General features: G+C 41.3%; 1 protein-coding gene across 4 annotated transcripts in view; it reads left to right on the top strand.

Annotated features, from left to right (window-relative positions):
* The window catches only part of LOC110488944 (transmembrane anterior posterior transformation protein 1 homolog), a 29,071-nt gene extending 6,375 nt beyond the window's left edge, over positions 1-22,696 (top strand). The window contains exons 1-14 of one of the 4 annotated variants that reach the window (XM_036943089.1): positions 1,732-2,399; positions 3,050-3,168; positions 3,707-3,739; positions 8,511-8,673; positions 9,013-9,148; positions 9,424-9,521; positions 9,618-9,687; positions 10,349-10,429; positions 11,341-11,450; positions 12,491-12,550; positions 12,670-12,738; positions 13,009-13,085; positions 18,808-18,974; positions 21,812-22,695. In XM_036943089.1, the coding sequence (XP_036798984.1) occupies positions 2,364-2,399; positions 3,050-3,168; positions 3,707-3,739; positions 8,511-8,673; positions 9,013-9,148; positions 9,424-9,521; positions 9,618-9,687; positions 10,349-10,429; positions 11,341-11,450; positions 12,491-12,550; positions 12,670-12,738; positions 13,009-13,085; positions 18,808-18,974; positions 21,812-22,113 (1,521 nt within the window). In that variant the 5' untranslated portion in view covers positions 1,732-2,363 and the 3' untranslated portion in view covers positions 22,114-22,695. Of the gene's footprint in view, positions 1-1,731; positions 2,400-3,049; positions 3,169-3,706; positions 3,740-8,510; positions 8,674-9,012; positions 9,149-9,423; positions 9,522-9,617; positions 9,688-10,348; positions 10,430-11,340; positions 11,451-12,490; positions 12,551-12,669; positions 12,739-13,008; positions 13,086-18,807; positions 18,975-21,811 lie in introns of those variants that run through there. The other 3 variants (XM_036943087.1, XM_036943090.1, XM_036943088.1) reach the window with 3 other exon arrangements.
* Positions 22,697-22,931: the final 235 nt, after the last annotated feature.

The raw sequence follows: 22,931 nt of genomic DNA on the forward strand, positions 1-22,931 counted from the left end.
TGGGACTACTTTTAATAAACTGTATCTGATGTTAGAGAAGCTTCCATTGAAGAACACTCTCTGGGTTCTATTGGATAAATAACTCTCCAACCGTGTTATGGCAGGTGATGTAAAGCCATAGCAAGTGAGTTTCTTTAATAACAATTTATGATCAATAACATCAAAGGCTGCACTAAAATTTAACAATACAGCTCCAACTATCATATTTTAACCAATCATCAGTCATCTGAGTCAGTGCAGTACAATTTGAGTGCCTTTCTCTATATGCATGCTGAAAGTCAGTAGTTAAATTGTTCTCTGAAAAACAGCTTTATGTTTGGTCAAACAAAATTCTCTCCATCAGTTTACTATGAATAGGCAGCAAATTGATTGGGCAGCTGTTAGAACCAGCAAAGGGTGCTTTACTATTTTTAGGCAGTGGAATTACTTTAGCTTCCTTCCACGCCTGTGGACACACACACTCCTTTAGGCTTTGGTTAAAGATATAGCAAATAGGGGTGGCATTCTCAACAGTTTCCCATCAAGGTTGTCTGTACCTGGTGGCTTATCATTGATGGATAACAATATTTTTCCCTCCTCTACCACACTAACTTGACCAAATTCAAAACAGCAATCCTTCTCCTTAATTATTCGATCTTTTATACAGAAATATGATGGTTCACTGTTCAGCAATTTTTGAACCTAGGGCTGTAACAGTATCATGCTTTTAAACTCACCTCATAGGTCAATTTAAAGAAAGAAGTTCAACAACCAGTTGAAACTTAGTGGAAAAAATGGTTGTTGTGGATGTTTCAAAGATACACAAGGAAATGGACAGTGCTTTTTCTAAGGTGACGATTAATTCAAAACATCCATATGTATATTAGAGCTTATGCATACAGTACCTTCGGGAAAGTATTCAGACCCCTTTACTTTTTCAACATTTTGTTATTCTACAGCCTTATTCTAAAATGGATTACATTTTTAAAAAACTGCTATCTCAACACAATACCCCATAAGGACAAAGCGAAAACAGGTTTTAAGACATTTTTGCTAATTTATTACAAATAACAAACAGATACCTTATTCACATAACTATTCATACTATTTTAACCAGCTGACAAAATGTCATGACTGCCACAGCCCTAGTAGAATGCAATGTGATTTTCTGGGACAGTGATGTCTTTGCCAAACTTCTGCGTTTTCTCAAACATTGCTATCTGTGGACAAGCAGAGACTAGTTCAGTGAAGTAAGCTCAACCTGAGGTGTGTTGAATGGGGAACATGCCTGCAGGGATAGTCACTAAATGGAATTGTTGTTCAAAATTGAACTATACAATTGTTAAATGAATCATAAATCCAGAGGACTCTAACAGTTTTCACAGTTAATTTCTTAACAGGTGCATGTATTTGATTTGCCCTAAACATAACCCTTTGTATTCAGGACAAAAAGAGAATTGCTTTAGTGCCTTGCAAACAGAATGCATGTTTTTTTATTTTTTTTATTTTGTACAGGCTTCCTCCTTTTCACTCTTATCATTTAGGTTAGTATTGTGGAGTAGCTACAATGTTGTTGATCCATCCTTAGTTTTTTCCTATCACAGGCATTAAACTTTGTATCTGTTTTAAAGTCACCATTGGCCTCCTGGTGAAATCCCGAGCTGTTTCCTTCCTCTCCGGCGGTAATGAAGGATGCCTGTATCTTTGTAGTTACTGGCCGTATTGATACACCATACAAAGTATAATAACTTCCCCATGCTCAAAGGAATATTCAAAGTCTGCTTTTCATGTTTTTTTTTTTTTAACCCATCTACCAATAGCTGCCCTTCTTTGTGAGGCATTGGAAAACCTTCCTGGTCTTTGTGGTTGAATGTGGGTTTGAAATTCACTAGAGAGGGGTAAAAACTAAAAGTCAAGGGGTATGAATACTTTCTGAAGGTACTGTAAAAATCAAGTGGACCACAACCTTCACATCATTGCTATTTTTCATTTGGAATTTGCCCTTAGGCAACAGTGCGCCCTCAGACCTTCACACTGAGACTGAACATCAGTGTAGATCAGTCATCACCTAGCGTAATCTACATCCCCACTCCAACCCTCACTGGCTAGCCATAGCATTCCATGCCCTGGAGATCTGAGGAATGTGTGTAAACAGATCTAGGTCTAGAAGCTCTGCCTGAAGTATGCTACAATACCTGAAGAGAGAAGCCCGGGACCGACCAATGAAAGAGTGACTTGTGACTCTCTTTAACCAACCCAACCCCCACTACTCACTTCCTGGTGGGAAACGGGAAGTGTTGCAACACCATCACTACTGCTGTTTGTGAGGCTAACGCAGGACTTACTGAAGCTGGCATGTGCTTAATAACCTCCCTCATCATGAGATGACTGGTATCAGATGGTATTTGCTATTTGAGAAGGTATGTGTGGGGTTCATGTTTGCAGGCTTTTTGCCCTTTCAACTCAAAAGTTGCATCTTAGGTGTATATTTTCATTTCTCTTCAAACGTTGTATTGAGTGTGATGTGTAGACTTTGACAATTCCTTTCAAGGTAAAAGCTAGTCATTACATTACATCATTACATTTTTGATTATCATAGAATAATATGCAGCCAAACAAATGGCTTAATACTTAGCCTAAAGTGTGTGTGTTTTAGCCTGTAGCCTACCTCAATCTTGCTGTCTCATACCAGGAAATTCTACACTACATTCAAAGTAGCACAACCCAAGTCATCTTTGAACATGCCGATAACCTGTGAAAATGAAAATATGCCAAGCTTACTGTAGACACACACACAGTGGCCATGTTTAACCGGTGTGTGTGTCTGCATACTATAGTATTTGTAGTAGTTAGTTCAGTAAACATGAAAATGCTATTTCAAAATCTACTATAGGGCTTGCACTGTGAAAATGAAAACGTGCCATTCTATATAGTGCGACCAACAAACACTGACGCTTTTTAAACTCACACATGGCCCACACACACACACACACACACTCAGTTGCTCTATTTGTAGGTGTGATTGAGCAGCCGTGTTTTACCTGTGCGTGTGTTGTATTCTACCCTCCAGCTGATGATCTTCGGCTTCTTCTTGTGTCTGGATGCCTTCCTCTACGTGTTCACTCTGCTGCCCCTCCGGGTGCTGCTGGCCCTGCTACACCTCTTCACCCTGCCCTGCTGCGGCCTCCGGTGAGCCCCCCCTCCACACACTCACTCTCTGGGTCGCGATAGAAATGCCGTGAATAGATCTGAAATACATGTCTAGTCTACCAAATGTATTTCTATCTGAACGTTTCGTAAATGTGTGCCCTGACACTGACGAAAAAACACTGCATGAATACATTTGAATTAAGGGTGCTACGTGACCACTACCATATCTATCTATAACATAAATGATTCATTGTTACAACAGAAGGGGTTACTAGGACAATATGTGTAGGACTATTTCACCCAGTTTCCCCCCAAAATAGGCCTAGTTCCCCAAGTGGGGCATAATCCTAACTTTGAGTGTTTAACTCAAAAGTTCACAGAGATCACACCTTGATATTAATGAGATTTGCATGAAAAACAGAATTTGCTCATATCTCTAGTTAGGATTCGGCTTTTCTGGAGACTGATCCGTACGTTATCTAGGTTTATAATCCACAGTAAGTATTGTTCTCACTCAGTTTGCCTGTGACTGGTCTGTACAAAGATCACTCTCTTCCCTTGCCTTCTTTCCCTGCAGGGCAAACGTATGCCCCTACTGCAATCGGAGCAGGTATGCTCGTCTCACGCCTGCCACAGCTTCATCACTTTATGATTTCACCACCTCCATCTTGTTTGTCCTGATATGCAGCTTTGTGCTGTATTCTTCATGCTCCATGCAAAAGCCACTATTAGTAGTGTTCACAAACAGGGCTGTGCTATATACGGCAACACGTATACTAAATTGTACGATTTCCCTGCAAGGGCCCAGATACAGGGCCTATAGAAAGTCTACACCCCCCTTCCCTTGGGTTTTCTTCACATTTTATAGTGTTACAAAGTGGGATTGAAATGTATTTAATTGTCATTTTTTGTCAAAGATCTACACAAACTACTGTAATTTCAGAGTGGAAGAATGTATTTATTTGTAATTTATTTTACTAATGAAAAATAAACCGCTAATATACCTTGATTCGATAAGTATTCACCTCCCTGAGTCAATACGTGTTAGAAACATCTTTGGCAGCGATTTACAGCAGTGAGTCTTTCTGGGTAAGTCTCTTAAGAGCTATGTTTGCCCATTTGAATTATTTTCAAAATTCTTCAAGCTCTGTCAAAGTGTTGGGGATCATGGCTAGAGAGTAATTTAAGTCTTGCCATGCAGATTTAAGTCAACTGTAACTTGGCCACTCAGGAACATTCATTGTCTTCTTGGTAAGCAACTCCAGTGTAGATTTGGCTTTGTGTTGTAGGTTATTGTCCCGCTGAAAGGGGAATTCCTCTCCCAGTGTCTGGTGTAAAGCAGACTGAAGCAGGTTTTCCTGTAGTATTTTGCCTGTGCTTAGCTCTTTTCTGTTTCTTTTCATCCTGAAAAACTCCTCAGTCTTTGCAATGTCAAGCATACTCATACCATGATACATCCACCACCATTCATGAAAATAAGGAGACATTACTCAGTGATGTGTTGGATTTGCCCCAAACATAAGGCTTTGCAATTAGGCCAAAAAGTGTATTCCTTTGACATGTTTTTTTACAGTATTAATTTAGTGCCTTGTTGCATATTGGAATATTTTGTATATTTGTATTATTCATTTCACTCTCATTAAGGTCGTTATTGTGGAGTCCTTCGATCCGTCCACAGATGTTTCAAAAATCATCAATGACCTCTTGGTAACATCCCTGAGCGGTTTCCTTTCTGCCTTGCAGCTCAGTTCAGAAGGACGACTGCATCTTTGATGTGTCTAGTTGGTTTAATACATCATCCACAGCATAAATATTATCTTGACCATGTTTAAAGATACCTTTTATATTCAATGTCTGATTTGCTATTGTTACCCATCCACCAATCATTGCCATTCTTTATGACGCTTTCAAAAAGCTCCCTTGTCTTTTGTAGTTGAATCTGTGCTTGAAATTCAGTACTTGACTGAGGGACCTTACAGACGTTGTATGAATGGGGGACAGAGGAAGAGTTAGTCATTCAAAAATCATGTCAACCCCAATTATTTCAAACAGAGTCCAAATAACTTTGTATTAACTTTGATTTGTTAAGCCACATTTGACTTGTGAACTCATTTAGGCTTGTTTAAACAAAGGAGGGAATACTTATGCAACGACTATGTTTTAGTTATTGAATTTGTATTAATTTGTAAAAATGTGTAGGACTTTCCTTTCACATTATGGAGTTTTGTGTGTAGATCGATGACAAAAAATGGCAATTCAATATATTTCAATCCCACTTTGTAACGCAACAAAATGTGAAAAAAGTTTAAGGGAATGTAGACTGTCTATAGGCCCTGTACATAGTGGACATAGTTTCTTCAACAAGATTGGCCCATCAAACTGATTTCCAGGGTATAGGCCTAACAAAGCTCCTGCCTTGTTGAAATGCTCAACATCAAATTACAACACACCAACAATGTGAAGTTCTCCTTGTTTGGTTGAGGACTCCTGTGTGAAAGATTTATATCCAGAGTATGTACGGTACGTAGAATATTATGTAGGCCTAACTGAAGGGCTGATTTGAGAATGGGGGGGGGGGGGGGGGGGGGGGGGGGGGGGTACTGGATGGGTGATAGCTGTGTACTGCAGATGCTCAGTTAGACATTGCATCGACAAATGGCTTGAGCTCTCTACAACCTTGTTACAGCACCCTCACTTTCTCCATCCCCACATGAACACAGAGGTCGTAATCAGGCACTGTGACTGACTGCTAGCTTTATTGAAGTATTTTCTTGGAAAACGTGTGATAATTATTGACCACATCTCAAATAAGCTTCCAGAGTTGAGGATCGGATGTTGTTGAACTCCTTCATGGTTTATAAAGCCTTAGCTTGAAAACATCGGAACAAATTAACCTGATTCACTCCATACAGAAAATGCCTATGAAATGCATAGGTTGTTTGCCAAGTCCACTCCTATGGATCTTTGAGTGTCGTTTTTTGGTGGCTTGGCCGTTTCCCTGTCATTTCTTTGTAAGTTGTAGTAGGCCAAAGGTAATGTATTGTAATTTCAGTAGTAGTCCAAAGATAATATTGCCGTAACTGAGGAACAACTGTGTCGACACACTGAATCTTTCAAATTTGTGATGCCCCAAGAGAAGTTATTTTGGTTTTTGTTTTCACACCTCTGAGAACAACCACATTTTGTATGCCAATAACAGTATACCAGGACTTTGTCCAGAATTCTGCTCCTCTCACACAGTACAGCTCACCGCTGATGGCTGTAGCCTTTGTGGGATCCGTTTGATGATGCTGCATGCCCTTTGTGTCTGTCTGCATGGCAGCAAAGCATGACTGACCTTTACACACACACACACACACACACCGGTTGTTGGCCTGAGCTGCAGTCAGTCAGCTCGGGCTATCAGATTCATGGTGCTGGCTGGTGGGGGCGGGGTGGCACAGGGCCTGGCATATCCTGGCATACACTTGCAGGACAGAGAGTACACATTTTACTTGAACAGCTTCAGCATTGTGATGTTATGGGTCACTCACTGGCCACTCCTCAGAAAAGATCCAATAGAATGTGGTTGAGGTCTATGTCTGAGTCCCGCCAGTAGATGGTGCTAGAGCACAAGCAGTGAATTCATCTTGTTCATACCCCTGTATGAGTTGTCATATAATATATTCTATCTCTCCTTGAGGCTGATCTCTATTAGATTTGCTTTCACTTATTCAGTCATCTATAGCAGGGTTTCCCGCATTCGGTCCTGGGGCACCCCGGTGCATGTTTTGTTTTTCGCCCTAGAACTACACAGCTGATTCCTGATTCAAAGAATCAAACCTTGATGATGAATTGCTTATTTGAATCAGCTATGTAGTGCTAGGGCAAAACCCAAAATGTGCACCCAGCAGGGGCCCCAGGACAGAGTTAGGGAAACCCTGGTCTAGATGATTAAGTGAGAGCAAATCTTCCTGGCCCCCAATATTTATCAACAATGATCTTAAGTCCATCTTGCCATAATCTTTATGATGATAAACTCTGTTTGCTTCCTTTCATACCTCACTGCGCACTATTTGGGAAGTGGAAGAGACACTTGATTAAGGATTCTAATTTGCACTTCCTAAACTCGAGCTCCTCTGTCTCGTCCCAGCGTCACTGCCACCCTCCCAAAATAACCTCCTGACAGACAGACAGCCTGAGATATTGAGCTGTTTTGCACCTCCCCTACCGTCTCCTTGTGATGCTTTAGCCATTCTATAGCAGTTTCATTAAGTTATTCCAAGTCTTAACACAAGTATTGATGAATCTTAAAAGGTGCATTTTTTTTTCTTCTTCTTGAAATGATGCTTTTTTTTGGGAACTTCTTTAAGTTCCCTAAGGTGAGGGTGGTGATGGATAGTCTCATTCGTGGGGTCTTATGCCATTATTCAGTCTATCGCCGGTAGTGGATTTCTGCATATCACATTGTCAGCTCCTTCCATTAGGGACAGGCTGCTGTACAAAACAAACACACTTTTGGAAACCCTTCAGAAATCCACCACCTGCAATCGTTTTGAATACTGCCCTTAGTTTGGATAATGAGTGGTGGGTACTAGTAGTACACTGTAGTTATTAGCTTAGACATACAGTAGATCAGTCTATTTAGTAGCCTTTCACCAGCTACGTCTTGATCTACTTCCTAACAGAGACTCAAGCCCCTAACATGCCCTCATTCTGCCTGCCATTACCTTTCATTTAGCCTACTCATTATGGGTGTAACATACATTAAAAAGGCAGGCTATATGAATAATATTAAAATGTGCATGTGTTCATGTGACAGATTTGGTGAGCTCATTCTTCACCCCCCCGCCCGCCCCAACCGTCTACTTATGTGTTGAATGTTTGATCCTACCTTGATCAACCGGAGTGCACACAAGTTTCATAGTCATATTGTTAATGCTGCTTAATACAAATGGTAATTGATGTTCAAAATAACTGGACAGTCATTCTTCTGGGGTTATTAAACCACTTTGACTCACACATGACACACTGACTTTCTATAGCCTAATAGTGCATGAAGCTGTCGGTCAACCAACATCCCAAGGTTCACTGTGGGAGAATCTCAATTACATACTCCTCACGTATTCTCTCCTCAACTCCTCAAAACCCATTGGATGAGAAAGCCAAAGGTCTTTCCCATCTGACCTTCTACTCCAATGGATTTTGAGAAGAGCATGCAATTGAGATTCCCCCCCATGTCATATCGCACACCGGTGTGACCACTAACAGTAAGCTTACGATAAATTAGATGTGTGTGTGTATACATTAGCATGCATACATATATATATGACTAGGCTCTATGTGTAATGTGTGTGTGTGTGTATGATTTGGCTTTATGTGTAATGTGTGTGTTCTGCCAGTGGCTCGCTCCTGCTGCAGCCGGCCCAGGTGTGTGACATCTTGAAGGGACTGATAATGGTGCTGTGCTACTCCATGATGCACTACGTGGACTACAGCATGATGTACCACCTGATCCGGGGACAGTCCGTCATCAAACTCTACATCATCTATAACATGCTGGAGGTACAATGGGTTGGATTTAGAGCTGTTGCACTAATCTGATCTAATATGCTTCCACTCTATAGCTCTCACTGATCCAGTCATGTATGGCCAGAGAGTAGTTTAAGGGATGCGTATTGGCCGAAGTATTTGATTTGGGCCTCGGATACCCTAATTAGTCTGAAATGGAGCAGGTGATGTCTTCTTATTAAACATGGTTCTAGTTTGAGTTGTTCGGCTGATATGAACCGTACTAAGGCCTAGAGAAGTGTCATGGCTGTAATCTGTCATAGTCTACCACCAATAATGTCAGTTCATTAACCCATGCTGAACTTGACTTAACTACTTACCTACCCTCTTTAGGTTGCCGACAGGCTGTTCTCATCATTTGGCCAAGACATCCTTGATGCTCTCTACTGGACGGCCACGGAGCCCAAAGAGAGGAAGAGAGACAGCATAGGGGTCATCCCCCATTTCATCATGGCTGTGTTCTACGTCTGTATCCTTAATGGAGAACTAGGAAGTATACACAGGAAGTACTCTGCTGTAGGAATGTGTGATCTCTCAACTTCTACCCTCACGCATGTATCACTTTTCAGTTAGTGTTATTTTGTCATTGGAAAAGGTGTCCACTATCAATGATATGTCAACAATCTGAGCCCCTAGAGTGTGCGGCTCTCCTTTTCTTTAACAATGTGAGCACACACACACGCCCCTTACTGCAGCTGATGCTCTTGCCACCATGTTCAGTGTTTTCCTGAGCCTCTGTCTCAGTCCTGCATGCCATCCTCATCATGGTCCAGGCGTCAACACTCAACGTGGCTTTCAACTCTCACAATAAGTCCCTGCTGACCATCATGATGTCCAACAACGTGAGTACACACACACTCATGTACACACACACAAAATGTAATGCTAACATGTAGAGGGCACTAAAATACCTTTTCCTCTATTTCCTGCATGAACAGTTTGTAGAGATCAAAGGAAGTGTGTTCAAGAAGTTTGAGAAGAACAACCTCTTTCAGATGTCCAACAGTGGTGAGTTACTGTAACACATGTCATATGCATTATACTAAACATTTAAGTGTGCTATGGACAGTATCTTTAACACTTAGCTAGTTCTCTGGTTCAAAACACCCAACTTTTACAGTGCTCTGAGTCTGTTACGGTGCTCTGAGCCTTTCTATGCTGTAGGGTAAAACTCAGTGGCAAGCGAAGGGTTAAACCTCCTCCTCACCGTTCTTCCTCCTCTCTTTTAACATTTTGAAGCAGCAATCAGAGCTGTTCATTCAGCTTTGATAACCCAGAAGAGATGCGCTATGGATTTAATGCTTTTTGAACTCTGTCTCTATGTGCCTGCTGGCTGCTGGCTGCATGTTTTCATCTTTGTCGCTGTCATTCTGCACGAATGAAAGGACCCGAAAATAAGCTTGAATCATTTCCCCCTCTTGCAATTTGCTCACACCTTTAAAGATCTGTCAATTTAGCAAGTTACACTTGGTTCCAGACCACACATGATTTCCGATTTAATATATGATATTTATGCCAAATGATATGTAACTTTGAAAGTACATTTGAAAATGGATACCTTATTTGTTGATAGTCCATATTCACTGTTGTTATGTTGGTACATGATTCTAAGTAATAAGTAGTAACCAATATGCCTTTTTTTTTATAATTAAAAAAATAATAATTTTAGATATCAAGGAACGGTTCACCAACTATGTGCTCCTGCTCATCGTCTGCCTCAGGAACATGGAGCAGTTCTCATGGAACCCAGGTAACCATTTCACACACATTACAGCTCATGTCTAGAAGGAATACAGCTTTTGTCAAATTAAAATGTATTTTTATATATTTTTTACATTTTAGCTAACCCTAACCCTTTTCCTAACCTTAACCTAATTCTCTTAACCTGTTATGTTAATTATGTGTAAACTCTCTTAACCTGCTATGAAAAGTCAAGTCTGACAAAAAGCTGTATCCCATCCACTCAAAACCAGATAAACATACAACAATAATGCTTGGATACATTTTATTATGTTTACAGGAACAGGTGCATTTTTCATCAATGTTGTAGCATGTAGGCTACAGTCTGTATTGAACTAAGAAATTATTTCTGTAACACTAGGTTACTGCTACCATCAATCACCCTGAATCCTGGTACCCTTTTTAAAAGCGTTTCATCCACTCCCTAGTGGATAAGTCATTGTGATGATGATGAGAGTAAGGCTGCACTTTATGACCGCTCTCTTAATCCAGTCAGCTGGCCCTGTCATTCCCCCTCGACAACCAGAGCCTCCCAATGTCAGCAGTGGTCATGATGCTAATGTCGTACACTGACAGGGTCTGACCTTATGGTATGACCTAGACCTCATCCAAGACCATTTGGGCAGACTTGCAGACCCAGATGTGAGTGTGATGAAGATTGTACTGTGTCTTGTGTTCAAGTCAAAGTCAAATACTTTTTCTTCCTGTGATGGAACGTATTTGTACTAAGCCTAAAACAAGATGCATGACTGAACCAAGAAATCATGAAATGTACAATTGAGTCAGTTAAAAAGAAAGACCAGACATTCAGTAAGGTCATGAAAGAATAGTGTACATTTAGAATTCAGCTCAATGTTCTTATCCACCCAGAGATTTAGTTTCACTTCACAAGTCAGTTGTCTTGTCTCTGTGTGTTTCCAGATCATCTCTGGGTGTTGTTACCTGACGTCTTCATGGTGATCGCCTCAGAGATCGCAGTGGACATCATCAAACACGCCTTCATCACCAAGTTCAACGAGATCACGGCAGATGTAAGGACGGATCACAGAGATGATCATTAATGATTTGATGAGTGGGAGTTCAATGAACTGAAAACAATGAATACAGTTTGCGGTTGCACACCAAGAGGGAACAGTGTATTTTGAGGTCAATCTAGGAAGTGGATTGAAACTCCCCATTCACAACAACAATCTCCATTAGGAATAAATGGCGCTTAAAAAAAAAATCTTAAATGGGAATTGAATTAATCTACTGAATAAATTGATTACATTTCAACATAATTGACCTCAACCCTGTGGAAAACACACATGGGTGTGTGACTGTGAATTGTACGGATGTTCACTGGAGAGGGTCTGCTCTGTTCAAGTCTGAAGGATTAGTTGGTTGGCCCTTTTTTTGGATTTCACGGTGGCTTAGGCAGCAAAAATAGCGTGGCACTGTTTAGCCAGTCGTCCTCACTCTCTGCTGTGTGCCTCAACCTCTTTGGCGTGCCGTGGTCTTCTCCCCTCCTCTGCCCTCTTTCTAAATCACAACACGTCACATTATGCCCCAGTAGGCCTACAGAGCTAGCACACCAAACGCCAGCCGCATCCTCAGCCTCATCAACTGGATTATAGCTGCTCCATATCCCACCGTCAATCGTGACCCATTCCCAGCTCTTGTGTGGTGAGAAACTTTGCCTAAGACCTGAAGCTCGAAGGGCTAACACAGTCCTGTGGTGATCAGGAGACCTGGGTTCGAATCCAGTCGGATGCATTGGTCCCGTTACTCTGCGAGGAGTTGGTCATAGGGGGGAGGAGTGTAATGGCGGTGGTTCTTGGGAACCATGCTCACGTGATAAGGAACCTTCCCTGAGACCTGAAAATGACCTAGGCTTAATTTCTGCAAGCTAACACTGTCTTCAAATCCAGTCGGTCACTTGTAGTCTAGTGTTATCAATTTGTTTCTCAGCCATAGCAGATGGGTACAGGTTTCATATCAAACAACATAACCAGAGCGATACAGTATAATAATAGACGCACCCTTATAGTTATAGTTTATGTGTTAATGACGTGGCTGTTTTCTTCCACAGGTATACAGTGAATACAGAGCCAGCCTGGCCTTTGATCTCGTCAGCAGTCGGCAGAAAAATGTACGTAGTAGCATCTCTTGAACACAGTGATTAGGCATCCAGTTACATTATCCCTGCTGTTTTAATCAATGGGTTTTGTTCACTGGTGTAATTGAGTCTTTTTTTTTGTCAATGGGCAGGCCTGCACAGACTACAGCGACTCTGTAGCCAGAAGAATGGGCTTCATTCCTCTTCCTCTTGCAGTCCTGGTAAGATCAGCTTTGTACAACAGTCCAGTGCAGTGTTACAATACTTAGGGGTATGTTGATGGACAGTGTGCAGCTCGGCACTAATTATATGCTTTGTTTTATTGCTATGAATCAAAGTACAGTTCCTTATTGTATGAAATTGTTTATTCATTTCAGGACAGTGTAGTTGATTTAGAACTCAATTTTATTGTATCAAATTGACTACTTCCTTACCACTGTCACATGCAACAATGTTTCTACTGAAGATTTTATTTCTATTGTAATTGACAGCTAATCCGTGTGGTGATGAGTTCAGTGAATGTACAGGGAGCCCTGTCCTACTCCTGTCTGTTGCTCTTCTACTTGGGGTAAGACTCAAATCAAGTTCTTATTCTTTGTCATATATTATGATTTTCATTTACATAGCACCTCTTCCACCACGTAAATGTACTCACTTTACACGTTTCCTAGACTAACTTGCCGTGTCAGTCATGCAATACAGGTATCATTAATTGTTAGCATGGGAGTCACACTTTATGCAGTGTATTTTCTATGTGGATGTTCGTGCCAGTCTGATCCTATTGAGTTACGTTAGCATGAGCCTTCTGCTTGGCTTTGATAGGGCTTTTCTTTTTCTCACCATGTGGGTATCGGGGATGTAAACTAGTCACCTTTCGGCGAAATTGGCCGTTTTGAATCCAAAATAGGTGACCTAGGTGAATCGTGTAGATCCGTTGAGAAAGGTTTGGGAGGTGGTGGCTTTAGATCATTACTGGCTGTAAGCGAACAGTGATGCGCGTTCGGAGCAATACCGACTGTGACCAAGGCTCAGCCAATCGTTCACATAATAGAATGCAGCACGCGATTGGAGAGATTTGCTAGTTACAGATTCAGCGAGGGCTCTGGAAAGACAGCAGTAGGGTGCAAAGGCAGTTTGTTAGTTACAGATTCAGCGAGGGCTCTGGAAAGACAGCAGTAGAGTGCAAAGGCAGTTTGCTAGTTACAGATTCAGCGAGGGCTCTGGAAAGACAGCAGTAGGGTGCAACGGCAGTTTGTTAGTTACAGATTCAGCGAGGTCTCTGGAAAGACAGCAGTAGGGTGCAAAGGCAGTTTGTTAGTTACAGCAGCTCGTCCCTGAATGATAACGGAAGAGGTAGATGAGAAAGAAGCCTGACCAGGAACGGGGGTTTGTAAAGTTTGAGGTGAGGGAGAAAGTGTTGTTAGCGTTAAGTATCTCGCTATAGTAGCTGGATCTAATTCTCCATTAGCTAGCCAGATAAATGTTGAGCAACATTAGCCAATTTAGCCGATCAAATTATTGAGTTTATTGTGTGAAAATTAGCTGGCTAATGAAGTCAGACAGCTAGCTTGCGAACGTTACAACATCAGATGAGCTAACGTTTGTAACCGAACCAATTCGCTATAGTATTAACTGGTATACGATTCTTGCCGTTTCTCAAGTTTTAACGCGTTAGTTGTTTAATGGACCCTGGCAATCTGTGTGAAATGTGAACTAGCTAAGGAACCAACTATATATGTGAACTAATGTTTTTCCTGTACAGTATGTGGTCAATTTTCAGAATGAGAGAATTAGGTGAAAATGAGGCGTTCCTTGTTAAACAAGTGGATTCAGGGATCAAGTGTAGCTGGAGCTGGGCCTGACTTATGCTGTAGGCCAATAGAGGTGACGGAAACAGGCCACACGCTTTCCCTCTTTCAATACAGGGAATTAAAAAGGGGTATGACAGGTGTACTCTCTGCCTGAAAGAGATCAATTATGCCAACAAAGGGTATCATGCTCTGCTGGCACATTGTAGAACCGATGTCCACAGGCAGAAAGTGAACAATGTAGCCCAAATATATTGCTTTTGTTGTGTTGAACTTGATAGTAACACTTTTGTTGTGTTGAACTTGATAGTAACACTTTTGTTGTGTTGAACTTGATAGTAACACTTTTGTTGTGTTGAACTTGACAGTAACCCTTTTGTTGTGTTGAACTTGACAGTAACACTTTTGTTGTGTTGAACTTGACAGTAACACTTTTGTTGTGTTGAACTTGACAGTAACACTTTTGTTGTGTTGAACTTGACAGTAACACTTTTGTTGTGTTGAACTTGACAGTAACACTTTTGTTGTGTTGAACTTGACAGTAACACTTTTGTTGTGTTGAACTTGACAGTAACACTTTTGTTGTGTTGAACTTGATAGTAACACTTTTGTTGTGTTGAACTTGACAGTAACACTTTTGTTGTGTTGAACTTGACAGTAACACTTTTGTTGTGTTGAACTTGACAGTAACACTTTTGTTGTGTTGAACTTGACAGTAACACTTTTGTTGTGTTGAACTTGACAGTAACACTTTTGTTGTGTTGAACTTGACAGTAACACTTTTGTTGTGTTGAACTTGACAGTAACACTTTTGTTGTGTTGAACTTGACAGTAACACTTTTGTTGTGTTGAACTTGACAGTAACCCTTTTGTTGTGTTGAACTTGACAGTAACACTTTTGTTGTGTTGAACTTGACAGTAACCCTTTTGTTGTGTTGAACTTGACAGTAACACTTTTGTTGTGTTGAACTTGACAGTAACCCTTTTGTTGTGTTGAACTTGACAGTAACACTTTTGTTGTGTTGAACTTGACAGTAACACTTTTGTTGTGTTGAACTTGACAGTAACACTTTTGTTGTGTTGAACTTGACAGTAACACTTTTGTTGTGTTGAACTTGACAGTAACACTTTTGTTGTGTTGAACTTGACAGTAACCCTTTTGTTGTGTTGAACTTGACAGTAACACTTTTGTTGTGTTGAACTTGATAGTAACACTTTTGTTGTGTTGAACTTGATAGTAACACTTTTGTTGTGTTGAACTTGACAGTAACCCTTTTGTTGTGTTGAACTTGATAGTAACACTTTTGTTGTGTTGAACTTGATAGTAACACTTTTGTTGTGTTGAACTTGACAGTAACACTTTTGTTGTGTTGAACTTGACAGTAACACTTTTGTTGTGTTGAACTTGATAGTAACACTTTTGTTGTGTTGAACTTGACAGTAACACTTTTGTTGTGTTGAACTTGATAGTAACACTTTTGTTGTGTTGAACTTGATAGTAACACTTTTGTTGTGTTGAACTTGACAGTAACACTTTTGTGTGAGTGAGGGGGGATTATTAAATGTTTTACTCAGTTCATGTTATTTTTGCACACATGTAGCCTTGTGCACTAGATCCATGTCTACTATAGTGACCACTATAATAGAGCGAAAATAGAATGCCTGTTTGTTTCATTCTATTTCTACTTGAGATGTTTTTTTCCCAAGTGCAATATTTAGATGTGTGTGTGTGTGTGTGTGTGTGTGGTCACAAGCGTTCTATTATAAAGGCTGTCATGGCAAACTGCAATATTAGTGTATTGTTTTTTTCTCTACTGGAGTGTCATTTAAAGTAAAGTCTAGGTAACAAATAACATTGGATTGCTTTCCTTACATTTTTTAGCTGTGAGTTAGTTTCACATTACCCACTTTTTATTTTACACACAGAGACTGATTATGTAGATCATATTCTTTTGTTGTTTAATTAGTTAAAACCTACATTAACCCCTAGCAGGGATTTTTTTTTGCATGTTTCAGAGAGAGAAAGTGTCACTCAACAGTTTGCATCCCTGGGGTATAGACCACTGAACAGTTATCCTGAGGTGGAATACAACATTGTCATCGCCAGTGCCCACCCACCCCCTCACGTCCGTTTTAAAAATAGCTGTGTCCCCAACGGACGCTGGTGTCTGTGCAAAGACCACAGTACGGCTAGCACGAGCCCAGCAAAAACCCTCTGAGGGCGTTTGGTCCACAGACATAGATGTGGCTGTCTCTCTCCATCGGATTTCAAATGCATCATAGGCTTCAGATATGCAGAAGCCTAGTGTGTCCTAAAGCTGTTGGTTAATGATGACCTTTTTTGTCCATGTACTGAGCGTTATAAAGCCAATTACTTTGTGTTCGTTTATTTTTGGGGTGCCTAACTTTAATTTTCCACAGTAAAAGCCCTTCATACTCCGTGTGGGTAGTATGGATACTTTGTGGGTAATGTTGCTATTCCCTAATACGGTGAGATTTTGAGCTAACCTTTTGAATTGGCAATTTTTAATTGAATACCAAATATGTGCCAAAAAGGCCATACCAGTATACCTTATCTGTATTTAAGTATACAATCAAATCTAGACCTGTCCACAATGAAAACACTCAATGATTACAGTATTTTGCTCTTGTGAGCAAATTACAAATAGTCCCCTTCACCTTGGATAGCATTACTAATCGTCTTTTCCCTCTATAGAATGGTGAATATCATTACTAACCCTCTTTTCCCTGTGTAGAATGGTGAATATCATTACTGATCCTCTTTTCCCTGTGTAGGATGGTGAATATCATTACTGATCCTCTTTTCCCTGTGTAGGATGGTGAATATCATTACTGATCCTCTTTTCCCTGTGTAGGATGGTGAATATCATTACTGATCCTCTTTTCCCTGTGTATTATGGTGAATATCATTACTGATCCTCTTTTCCCTGTGTAGGATGGTGAATATCATTACTGATCCTCTTTTCCCTGTGTAGGATGGTGAATATCATTACTAACCCTCTTTTCCCTTTGTAGAATGGTGAATATCATTACTGATCCTCTTTTCCCTGTGTAGGATGGTGAATATCATTACTGATCCTCTTTTCCCTGTGTAGGATGGTGAATATCATTACTGATCCTCTTTTCCCTGTGTAGGATGGTGAATATCATTACTGATCCTCTTTTCCCTGTGTAGGATGGTGAATATCATTACTAACCCTCTTTTCCCTTTGTAGAATGGTGAATATCATTACTGATCCTCTTTTCCCTGTGTAGGATGGTGAATATCATTACTGAGCCTCTTTTCCCTGTGTAGGATGGTGAATATCATTACTGATCCTCTTTTCCCTGTGTAGGATGGTGAATATCATTACTGATCCTCTTTTTCCCTGTGTATTATGGTGAATATCATTACTGATCCTCTTTTCCCTGTGTAGAATGGTGAATATCATTACTGATCCTCTTTTCCCTGTGTAGGATGGTGAATATCATTACTGATCCTCTTTTCCCTGTGTAGGATGGTGAATATCATTACTGATCCTCTTTTCCCTGTGTAGGATTGTGAATATCATTACTGATCCTCTTTTTCCCTGTGTATTATGGTGAATATCATTACTGATCCTCTTTTCCCTGTGTAGGATGGTGAATATCATTACTGATCCTCTTTTCCCTGTGTAGGATGGTGAATATCATTACTAACCCTCTTTTCCCTTTGTAGAATGGTGAATATCATTACTGATCCTCTTTTTCCCTGTGTATTATGGTGAATATCATTACTGATCCTCTTTTCCCTGTGTAGGATGGTGAATATCATTACTGATCCTCTTTTTCCCTGTGTATTATGGTGAATATCATTACTGATCCTCTTTTCCCTGTGTAGGATGGTGAATATCATTACTGATCCTCTTTTTCCCTGTGTATTATGGTGAATATCATTACTGATCCTCTTTTTCCCTGTGTATGATGGTGAATATCATTACTGATCCTCTTTTCCCTGTGTAGGATGGTGAATATCATTACTGATCCTCTTTTCCCTGTGTAGGATGGTGAATATCATTACTGATCCTCTTTTCCCTGTGTAGGATGGTGAATATCATTACTGATCCTCTTTTCCCTGTGTAGGATGGTGAATATCATTACTGATCCTCTTTTCCCTGTGTAGGATGGTAAATATCATTACTGATCCTCTTTTCCCTGTGTAGGATGGTGAATATCATTACTGATCCTCTTTTCCCTGTGTAGGATGGTGAATATCATTACTGATCCTCTTTTCCCTGTGTAGGATGGTGAATATCATTACTGATCCTCTTTTCCCTGTGTAGGATGGTGAATATCATTACTGATCCTCTTTTCCCTGTGTAGGATGGTGAATATCATTACTGATCCTCTTTTTCTTGTGCAGGATGGTGAATATCATTACTGATCCTCTTTTCCCTGTGTAGGTTGGTGAATATCATTACTGATCCTCTTTTCCCTGTGTAGGATGGTGACCCTGAAGGTGCTGAACAGTATTGTGCTACTGGGGAAGTCGTGTGTGTATGTGAAGAGAGCCAACATGGAGGACAAACTGTTTGAGAGGCCCTCCACAGCCGCCCCCGGGAAGACGCCTAGTAGAACCAGGAAAACATCCAGATGTACTGCCCCCTCAGGTACCCAGCGACTGACGATACCCTGGTATTACCCAGCGACAGACGATACCCTAGTATTACCCAGCGACAGACGATACCCTAGTATTTATCTTTATTTTACCAGGGAGGGAACAGCTTCTCATTTACAATAATCACCTGGGAACAGGTACAAACCTTGCATAAGACCATGAACACTTCCTGAGCTAATGCCTAGGGTTTTGCTCAGTGTGCTAACACAATATTATGGCATGCAGCAGACCCAGATTCGAACCCAGTCAGTCACATACAGCCTACCCAGCTTCAATAAGACACTTGGTTACATTAAATTACTCATTCTTCTTAGCAATCCCAGCATGCCAAACCCAGCCTCAAGCGAGCAGATGCGTATTCCGACTCGGGTAATTGAACACCCGCAGTGCCCCACACACACACACACACACACACACACACAATCTCTGTCATCCACATCGAAACTGCTATTGAAATTCGATGCACGTGACAGAGAAATTGTTAGTTGTGTGTTTCTCAGTGCGCATGGATCTTCAGCTTGGCAGACGAGCCTGCTGCGCTAAGCTGAGAGCATTAGAGCAACAAGCAGCGCCACGTCGTCACTTCCGAGATCTTCCTCACTACTGTGTTTATACAGAACCGCCATTTTCAGAGAAAAGATTCAGTAGTACAGTATGTGACATGTTAAAGCACCAAACCATATGTTACTAGAATTATGCTCTCAATGTTCATAACCCAATGTAATTAAACTACTCAGTCTGCAACCCAGGATTTGTAAGATACTGGTTGAATGAAACAGACGGAGGCCAAGCTATGATAGCCAAAATGTTTATTCACGAGAGCGCTAGTTCGTTGTACAACACCATTCATTTTATACTGGCTCCTTACGCACATACTCTCACACACAAACAGAAGGTATCCTACGGACATACTGTCTCCCTACCCAGCCGACATAGATTATGGAGACCGTGAGAAGCACTCCCTGTTCTCCCCCAAGATTATGGAGACCGTGAGAAGCACTCCCTGTTCTCCCCCAAGATTGGGGAGGCCGTGAGAAGTACTCCCTGCCCTCTCCCAAATCTCTGTGGCCCCTAGCCAAGGTCGGCACCGAATTTTGCTCAGACAGTCTGTGTTTAAGATACTATAGGGACATATTGTACAATTATATTGTTTTACCCTAATTCTGACTAAAACTACACACATCATTAATAATAATTTTATGATCCTAATCAATTTCATACAATTATATGGTTTCAGGGTGGAATATTCTAATCATTCATTTAAACATTCCATTAACACCATATCATGTGGGATCAGAAGGTCTCTGAAGCCTGAATGCTTCCGCTGCTATTCTTAATTAGCCCATCTGTAACTACTGTACTCAACCCGGCTGTCTCTTCTGGGCTGCATTCATAAGGGCAAAATGTTTTGGGTTGGAAAACAAGCATCTCTTATTGGACGAGTTCAGGTAGTCCTCGGTTTGGCCGGTAGGGATATCCTTGTCTCATCACGCACCAGCGACTCCTGTGGCGGGCCAGGCCCAGTGTGCGCTAACCAAGGTAGCCAGGTGCACGGTGTTTCCTCCGACACATTGGTGCATCTGGCTTCCTGGTTGGAGGTGCGCTGTGTTAAGAAGCAGTGCGGTTGGGTTGTGTTTCGGAGGACGCATGGCTTTCGACCTTCGTCTCTCCCGAGCCCGTACGGGAGTTGTAACGATGAGACAAGATATTAATTACTAACAATTGGATACCACGAAATTGGGGAGAAAAAGTCTGTTGGGAATATCAGTGACAGGTTTTTTGCGTAGCACATGTGAATAACATTTAGAAAACGGAAACAAGCATCCGGGGCACAGGGGTGAACAGGATGCTAGGTCGCTCTGAATTTTCCTGGCTTGGTATCGTATCATTAATAAGATGTTGGTATTGTGACAACACTAGTCCCCCCCTATTTCATTCCATTTGGTGCCTAATGAACACCTTGGAGAAATGGGTTAATTTTAGCCCACAGGTTCCAATGGATGCCTTACCATACTAACAGACTGGTTTGTCTCTCGTTCTTCATAACCATTTGGATGAAGATCTAATTGGAGGTGCCGTATGTCTGAGGAAGAGAATAAACTGATGAGCAACTGTGGTCTCCCTCAGGCTGTGTCATGGAAGCTTCTGGTGAAAGCATATGGCTAGTTGAGGAAATAATGGATAAAGACCACAAATGTGTGTTGGTTATACTACTGATTCAGTACCACAATGCATTTTCTAAAGTAGGCCTGCTGTATCCCCTTGTGTTGTTGCCTGTAAAGGAGCCCACATGTATTTCATGCAGTCTGGCGAATACACACATATACACTTGATTGCTGCTCGCCTGGTAAAGTCTAATTTGCAACCCACTCTTTTATATGCAAGTGAGGCATGCCAGCGCCCTGGGCAAATGGCTGTCTTCGTAGAGTAGTAACCCATGTGCTGATATGCTGCTGCTTCACTCAACTTTATTTGAATATATCAGAGGTCATGAATTATTCTGTTTGGCCGACCAAACTTGTGTTTTACACTGAATACTGGTATTTAAGGCCAGGATTAGTGGAGCTTGAGAAATCTACTGGTATTAATGTAGCCGTGTCTCTTTGACCCAACCATATATAGTAGGAGTTTTTATTCTTATAAATTCATTTAGTTGGTTTTTCTGTTATTTTGTATCTCTACAGTCAAATCTAATCAAAAACTAATTTTGCGATGTTCTTGTTTACTTGCTTATTGTCTGTAAGTGTGAGTGTTACTAACTTATCTCCAATCCTCAAATTACCAAGTATTGTTCATGTTTGTGTTAAATCTCTCTCTCTGTCCCGTCAGGTGATCCGTGGTCCGAGCGGTCCCCATCCAGTCCTTCCTGCACCTTCACCGCCCAGCCTACCCCCACTGCCAGCCCCACCCTGCGGCCAGAGACCGTACCCCCTCCCCCCACTACTTCCACAACTCCAGCCAGCCCTCCCATCCCAGAGCCGGACCCTGACACCCTCACCCCCTCGCCCTCTGCCACTCCTGAGCAGAAAGAGGAGGAAGGGATGGAAGGCACAGAGCTGAAGCATAGGACCCCTAAAAAGGATCTGCTGGATGTTGACCGCTTCACTATATGTGGGAACCGCATCGATTGACCCCTTCTATTGACCCCTCCCCAAAAAAGTGATAATCACTCAGGAGAGGCGGTGAGCTGGACGCACGCCAGCATTTCGGCTCTCTTAGCCAAAGCCAGCGGAAGCAACATGTATTTATTGAGCTAGACAGACAGTAAGTTATTGCCATACAGTAAGCTATTGTGGACTCTGGGACTGGCTGTTTAATTTAAGTCGACCTGTTGTTTTTTTTGGGGCCCGACAAGAGAACTAAGTTGGTTGGGCAACGGAAGAATGTGAACGGTATTGTTGTTTCCATGACAACCCAGTCGTGTGCGCGTGTGTGCGTGCACGGACACAAATGTGAATCATGAGAAATGGGGCCTCTTCTCAGATAAACATCCAGCAAGAGATGAACAAACTAAAATCAAACTGCAAATGAGGTTTCTGGATCATTATGGTTTACAGGAAAACAATACCATGTTAAATTAGTTATCTGTCAATGTTATACAGTTTAATATGGACATACAGTGCCTTGCGAAAGTATTCGGCCCCCTTGAACTTTGCGACCTTTTGCCACATTTCAGGCTTCAAACATAAAGATATAAAACTGTATTTTTTTGTGAAGAATCAACAACAAGTGGGACACAATCATGAAGTGGAACGACATTTATTGGATATTTCAAACTTTTTTAACAAATCAAAAACTGAAATATTGGGCGTGCAAAATTATTCAGCCCCCTTAAGTTAATACTTTGTAGCGCCACCTTTTGCTGCGATTACAGCTGTAAGTCGCTTGGGGTATGTCTCTATCAGTTTTGCACATCGAGAGACTTACATTTTTTCCCATTCCTCCTTGC

This window comes from Oncorhynchus mykiss, chromosome 14 (assembly GCF_013265735.2).
Source record: "Oncorhynchus mykiss isolate Arlee chromosome 14, USDA_OmykA_1.1, whole genome shotgun sequence".
Taxonomy (NCBI): Eukaryota; Metazoa; Chordata; class Actinopteri; order Salmoniformes; family Salmonidae; genus Oncorhynchus; species Oncorhynchus mykiss.